At 44.8% G+C, this 7,177-nt stretch overlaps 1 protein-coding gene across 1 annotated transcript; it reads right to left on the reverse strand.

The window, feature by feature from the left end:
* Positions 1–2,812: 2,812 nt before the first annotated feature.
* Positions 2,813–3,757, reverse strand: OR1R1 (olfactory receptor family 1 subfamily R member 1). The gene has a single exon (XM_077749615.1). It carries the CDS (start codon positions 3,755–3,757, stop codon positions 2,813–2,815), a length of 945 nt encoding a protein of 314 aa, XP_077605741.1.
* Positions 3,758–7,177: the final 3,420 nt, after the last annotated feature.

Below are 7,177 nucleotides of genomic sequence, written 5' to 3' on the forward strand. Positions count from 1 at the left end.
AGTTAAGAAGTGTTAGAGAGGATCACTATTGTGTTTTAGACAAAAAATTTTTTTGTACATAAAAGAGTTACTGATTGTTTTGTATATCATTTTTTAAATATTCTACCTTACTAAGTTACCTTATTGTTTTCTAATAAGGATTTTAGTTAAATATCTTGGGGACTGAAGATACACAATCAAAGTTAACATCAGTATTAGTAAGTATGCATATTTCTTTCAAATACTTAGTTCTGTTATTTCTTTTTTCTAACTTCATTGAACACCATTTCAATAAGAGCCTGATTATGGAAAGAGCCCTAATGTCCATTGACAGATGAATGAATAAAGATGATACACGCACACACACCCCATGGAATACTTTGGCAATCAAAAAAAGAATGAAATCTTGCGATTTGCAACAACGTGGATGGAACTAGAGTGTATTATGCTAAATGAAATAAGTCAGCCAGAGAAAGACAAATATTGTATGAGTTTACTCATATGTGGAATTTAAGAAACACAACAGATGAACATAGAGTAAGGGAAGGAAAAATAAGATAAAAACAGAGAGGGAGACAAACCATAAGAGACTCTTACGTACAGAGAACAAACTGACGGTTGCTGGAGGGGAGGTTGGTGGGGGGATGGGTTAAATGGGTGATGGGCATTAAGAGGGCACTTGTTGTTTGAGCACTGGGTGTTGTATGGAAGCCAATTTGACAGTAAATGATGTTAAAGAAAAAATAATAAATTTTAAAAGGAAGGAAAAAAGAATAATGTAAAATAATAGTGATTCTAAGGAGAGTCCAGATGTTAGTGTGAGGCCCTACTCTTTGTCCTTCATTAACCAAATGGGAGTTTAGTAAAATCTTCAAATAGTTTTGGATATTGGAGGGCATCATTAACTTTCCCTACTTGTTTGCAAGAAAGCACTTTGCAAAAGAGCCACCGCTATATGGGGCAGCCATATCTTGAGAGCTCTGGTCTAGGGAAGAGTATCTGAAATTCCATACAACATGTGAATGCACATAAACATGAATGTTCTCAACCATGTTGGGCCATGAAGATCTGAGAAGTTCTTATGTACACTGGTAGAGCCCTGCTGGAGTTGAGAGCTAGTGTGTTTCCAGAGACTATCAGGATAATAAGTGAGGGGACCGTGCAGCAGCTAAAGTCATAGCCCAGAATCAGATGGAAGACATCGCTGAGTCTAACAGCATCAGTCAGCAGAAACAGTAAGCCGTAAGAAGGGCATCAACTCCCTTCTTAAAAGAACAGACGTGTTATCCATGCTGAGTGTAGTCAAGTTCCACCAACAATGGACATTAGCAGAGACAGCCCTCCCAAAGTCGAGAGGATACATAAGCCTTGAGAATCTGGAAAAGGTCTAACAAAATCAGCACAGAGAAAACAGGAGAAAGGAATTCAAAAATATGAAACTAAAAGCTTGATGGGGTTGAAAACCAGGAAGCAACAGAATAATAGTAGCTAAATGTTGGTTCCTTGGTAATACAAATAATAACAGATAAAATGGCATGTAAAATATGGCAACAAAAAAGACATCAATGAGGAATGGTGGGAGTGAAAAAGAAGCAAAACCAACAGCTACAGAGGCAATCTGGAAATCATGAGAATACTACTGAAACAAAAAAAAGAAAAAATATAGGCACAATTATATTTTAGGAACTTATATATTACTAAAATATGCTCGGTATTATGAATAAAATGAATCAACTACAAAGTATTGAAGAAGATGAATGCTTAGTCTTACAGCTTTGGTAAAGCCACTTGGTTTCTCTAGGCCTCTTTCTTCTCCTGTGCAATGAGAATAATATCTTCCTCCTGGAATCTTGTGAGGTTTAAGGCAGACATACACGTAGAGTACTTAGGACAATGCCTAGCACATAAGTCCTCACTAAATGTTATCTTTTATTATGTTTATGATAAGGATATCATTACATCATTGTAATAGTGAAATACTGGCAAAGCATAACTATCAATCAGAAAATGGTTAAACTGTAGAATATCACAGTATAGGGTTCTGTATCATGAAGCTAAAAGTAAAGAAGTTCCATTTATTGTGTTAAGAAAAGATCTCCTAGACTATTGTTGCATGACAAGGAAAATTGCAAAATAATATGTAAAGAGTGACACTATTTATGTGTCAAAAGCAGGGATAGAAAGGTGGGGGAGGTACTGAACTGGTAACTGGGATGGGAGTGGAGGTTGGATTGAGTGATAGTCAAAGAGAATTGATCTTTATCTGTATTTTTGAATTCCTGCCATGAAAATGATGGACATATTATCTAGGGAATAGAATAAAAAAATTGCGGGGGGGGGAATTAAGATGAACACTAGGTGTTTCCTGAAGTTTCCAGAAAAGGAGTCTGAGAAGAGTGTGATCTACATTGGAGCACCCCCCTCCCCCCCAAAAAAACCTCCTTAAAAACTTCTTTGCATCTGTACTGCTTCTCGGCTTTCCTCTCCATCCATTAGACTGCTGCTACAGGCACTCTCCCCCTTTCCTCTACAGAAGCTACAAGGCTCTTTCTTTAGTCCCCTGCTTGTTCCCATTTTCATTTTTTCAAAATTTTAAAGTAGCTTCTATTTCAAACATTCAGCCCGTGCAGAAATGAATTTAGCTTATTGCAATGTACCCATTCCTGTAAAATAAACACATTGTCACCTTTGTTTCAGGTCTAATTCTTAATTTAACCAGAAATAAGAGACTACAGGACCCAAACTGCTAGTGCTTTAGGAAGCTAGAAAAAGAGGGGGGTGTTTTTTGGTAATCGTTCTTATCATTGAAGGGCCAGTGAGTCAGGACCTGCCCTTACACCTCTTGGGGTGCAGCCCTCCATCTGAGCCCCCTTTTTAGGGCGCCCTTGACCTCCTTGTTACGAAGGCTGTAGATGAAAGGGTTCAAGGTTGGTGTGACCACAGCATACACCACGCTGGCCAGGCGGTCATAGCGGGCTGAGTAGACAGACGACGGCCTGAAATAGACGGAGAGGACAGAACCAAAGAAGAGCGACACCACCACCAGGTGGGCCCCGCAGGTGGAGAAGGCGCGGCGCCGGCCCCCCGCCGACCGCACTCCCAGCACCGCGAGGAGGATGCGCGCGTAGGACAGCGACACGAGGAGCAGCGGGGTGAGCACCACCGCCAGGCCCTCGGAGAAGATGGCAGCCTCCGCGGTCGCCGTGTCTGAGGTCGCCAAGCTCAGCATCACCGTCATGTCACAGAAGAAGTGGCGCACAGGGGCGGGGCACGGGTAGGAGAGCGCCGAGATGAGCAGCGTGTGCAGCAGCGAGTGCAGGTGGGCCACCGCCCAGGACGTGGTCACCAGCGCCGCGCAGCGCCGGGGCGTCATGACCGCGCAGTAGTGCAGAGGGCGGCAGACGGCCACCGCGCGGTCATACGACATGGCTGCCAGCAGGTAGCTCTCGGTGATGCCCAGAGCAACGAAGAAGTACAGCTGGGAAAAGCATCCCTGGAAAGACACGGCCTGGCCCGGGTGGAGCAAGCCGGCCAGCAGTCTGGGGACCGTGACAGTGGTAAAACAGATGTCCACGAGGCTCAGGTGACCCAGGAAATAGTACATGGGGGAGTGGAGGGCCCCGTCCGACCTCACCACCACCACCATGGTCAGGTTGCCCAGTGCATTGAGCAGGTAGACACTGAGGAAGAGCAGGAAGAGCAGCGGGTGGATGTCTGTTCCATCCACAAGGCCGAGGAGGAGGAACTCTGGGGGTGTCGTGAGGTTGGTCAGGGCCATGGAGTGGCCGGACAGGCAGGGGTGCTAAGGGGGCAGATGAGGAGCAGGCCTAAGTTCTGGCACCTTTAGGTAGGCGTCTGCATGTTGGGGTTCCATGTCCTATTTGTAAATTTCTGCTTGCTAAAAAGGCTTGGAAACCACACTGCCCACCCAATAATCCTCATTTTATGAAGAGACTGAATCTCAGTTTCTAAGGTAGTGGGTAGTTTCTAGCTTGGAGTAGAACAGACCTGGAGATCTGGCTCTACCTCTCAGGCAGTGTGACGTCTCTGAACCTCTGTTTCTTTTTCTTCCATTATGAAAGATGAAAATACTAAAGAAGAAAATACTAATAGCTACCCATGGAGTTGGTTGTGAAGATAAAGTGGGTAATAAGTGTAAAATACTTAGCATGGCACCCAAAACTGTTATCTATCTACCTATCTGCCATCTATCTATTTATCTATCATCATTTGCTTAGTCAAACAAGTAGTTGAGGCAGAATTGGGACCCAGGCCATCTGAAAACCAGTTGAAGTTTCTTCATAAAACTCCTTATGACATTTGCCATTCGTTTATTCACAACACATTATGTGCTAACCCAGGAATCACTAAACTTTTCCGTCAAGGATCATAGAGTACTTTAGGCCTGTGGGCCATATGGTCTCTGTTACAAGTATTCAGCTCTGCCATTATAGCATGAAACCAGCCATTGATAACATGTAAATGAATGGCCATAGCTTTGTTCCAATAAAACTTTATTATAAACAGGCAGAAGGGGCAGATTTGGCCCATAAGACATAGTTTACTGACTCCTGTGCTAGGGCCTGTGGGGAACAGGTTGAATCTTAGCTTTCGCCCACACTTTGACCTACAGCGGTCTGCAGTCTTTCATACTTTACTAATTTTATGAATCACGTGGGAGTAAATTATTCTACCGGAGGAATTTGGGAAGGATTTAAAGAAGAGATGGGATTTGAACTGGCTCTTGGAGAATGAATAGGGTTTTATCCAGCAGACGTGCTATGGTGTGGGAGGGGGAGGCATCAGACAGGGGAAGAGATTGTGTGGGGTTGCTGGCAGAGGAGGCATGGAATCAAGAAGGTAACATCCACCTATGATACTGGGGCAAGGCTTGTCTTTGCGCTGACCTCAGCTGACTGAGAACTTCAAAGCTTCTCAGGTAACCAAGTGACTTCAATCATCTCAGAAACAAAGCACTCATTTTGTTACCTACTCAATCTCTTCCTTAAAACACATTCTTTCCCACTGATGCCAAGTTTCTATAAATGCTCTATTCCTCGCCTAGCTTATCCCTGCTTTGCCAGGAAAGAGGGCCAGGCTTTAGTGAGCTCCCAGAGCATGGACTGAACCAGTTCTTAGCTTGGAAGCTCTACAAGAAGGCGCTGTGCTCATTCCCTGTCTTGCCCAGTGATTACACAAAACTCACCCCATCAATGTTTGTTTAATGAAGATTTTTAAGAGCAATGAGAGAAAAAAGAGACAAGTGAAGATGAAAGAGAGGAGAAAGTGTGCAGACTGCAGTGTCCACTCTTGTCACTTCACAGGAGAAGTCCCAGATGTAGCCCATTTTTTCATTTTTCTGCTTTTCTATCATTGTGACCCATTGGCCACCCCAGGGAGTCATTTGCCTACGCCAATTCCACCCCTTCCCGCAGCACAGAGCTGAAGTGTTCAACAGCCAGGACCCTGGCATCTCTCCGACTCATCCTCTTTTTAGGTACAGAATTCTCCTCTGCAGAGCCCCTGACCTTCCCTCCCCACCTCCAAGTTGGCACCGTGTGATATAAAGGGAACGCCAGTGGCTTTGCAGGGTTTTAATCCTGTTTGACTTTGTAAATGTAGACCATATTCATTTCAGCTCTACTCTTCTCATCTACAGAATGGAAATACTGATGATTTCTCTCTGTATGCTTGATGCCACCATTAAATGGGTAATGTATGTAGAAGCATGTAGCCGAGAATGGATGCTTAGGAGATGTTGCTTCCCTTTCCCTAAATTTCTGATGTCTTCTCCCTGTTCCCCAAGGCTACTAGAGGTGATCCAGTCTACTGCTGGAAGCCTGTAGTTATTTAAAGATGTTTTTCATAATCTCAGCTGAAACCTGCTTCCTTATAACTTCTACAAGTGGTCACAGTTTTGGCCACTGGGGGTTAAACACCTAATCTCCCTTCTCTGCAGCTTTTCATGCAGTGTTAAAAAAAAAAAAAAGTCTACGAAGTATTCTTCTCTCCAACCCAAACACACCTGGTGCCTTAGATTCTTTCTTAGAGGACCTAATCTCCAGGGCCTTTTCCATTCTGGTCACCCTCTGTTTTGCCGATGTGTTTCTAAACTGGAATTGGACCCAGTGGTCTTTCTGGGGTTGGGCTGTGTGAAGTTCTCTGGGGGCAGTGTAACAGCTCAAGTGTACACTTCACACCTATCTATTGAGCGCCTGCTTTGGATCTGGGTTTGTGTTCATCTCTAGGATTATAAAGGAAGGTCAGCTACTGTCCTTGACCTCCAGACAGGCACAATAACAAGCACTACCCTAATTGTATGACCAAAGTAGGAGGAATTTCCTGTGCTTGCCTGATTCAGGGAAGATTCCAAAGAAGAGGTGAAGTTTGAACTAAGGTCAGAAGAATCCATAGGATTCCAGATAGAGACCTGGAAATGGGAAGGGCATTTCAGGCAGTCAGAGAGAATGTGAAGACAGAGAAAGGCATGCTGTGGGTGGAGAGAGCTGACACTTGGCTTTGTCCTCCTACCACTGTAAGGCACAGGGGGGTGGGGTGGGGTGGAAGATAGGACCCAAGGCAAGAAGACAGCAGAGGAATGTTGGGTTCTCTCACCTGAAGGGTGGTATGCCAGGCCTCAACACTGTCTGCACCATCTGTGGGCTGGTGTCTCGTCTCTCCTGGCCAGAGGTCCCCAATCTTGAGGGTGGATGCATCCTCATCCATCTTCACCCAGAGATTTCAGTGTGCTTCCTGTGAGCTAGGACACCAGCCTTAAAGAAAGAGAAAGCCATAACTAAAAGGGTCCTGGAAATTCTTGAGCCATGCTCTTTCTACTCAGTTTACTGCCCTGCTGGTCTCCCATTGCCTATCTGGCACAAGGCAAATGGCTCAGCCTGGCAACCAAAGCTTTCCATCTTGGTTCTCCCGTGTTCTCAGCTCCAGCTGCTTCCACATGCTTCCCTGTACCCCCACTCTAGCCAGGCTGGCGTCCTCACCATCTCTTGTTCACACGTTTCTCACATGCTTTTCCTGTATGCTGCTATCTACCTGAAATGCTCTTCCTATCCTTTCCCAATACCCAACTCTGGCTCCACCTCCTCCAAGAAGCCCCACCTCCTTAGTTAACTCCTCCAGCCCTCGCTTGAATGCCTCTCTCCTCTCTGTGGTAATGCTCATTTGGAACTTAGCTCTCATC

This window comes from Crocuta crocuta, unplaced genomic scaffold (genome assembly GCF_008692635.1).
Source record: "Crocuta crocuta isolate KB4526 unplaced genomic scaffold, BGI_CrCroc_1.0 scaffold149, whole genome shotgun sequence".
Taxonomy (NCBI): domain Eukaryota; kingdom Metazoa; phylum Chordata; class Mammalia; order Carnivora; family Hyaenidae; genus Crocuta; species Crocuta crocuta.

Excerpts from the sequence above, each read along its gene's own strand:
- OR1R1 (XM_077749615.1), bottom strand. The coding sequence starts at position 3,757 with ATGGCCCTGACCAACCTCACGACACCCCCAGAGTTCCTCCTCCTCGGC.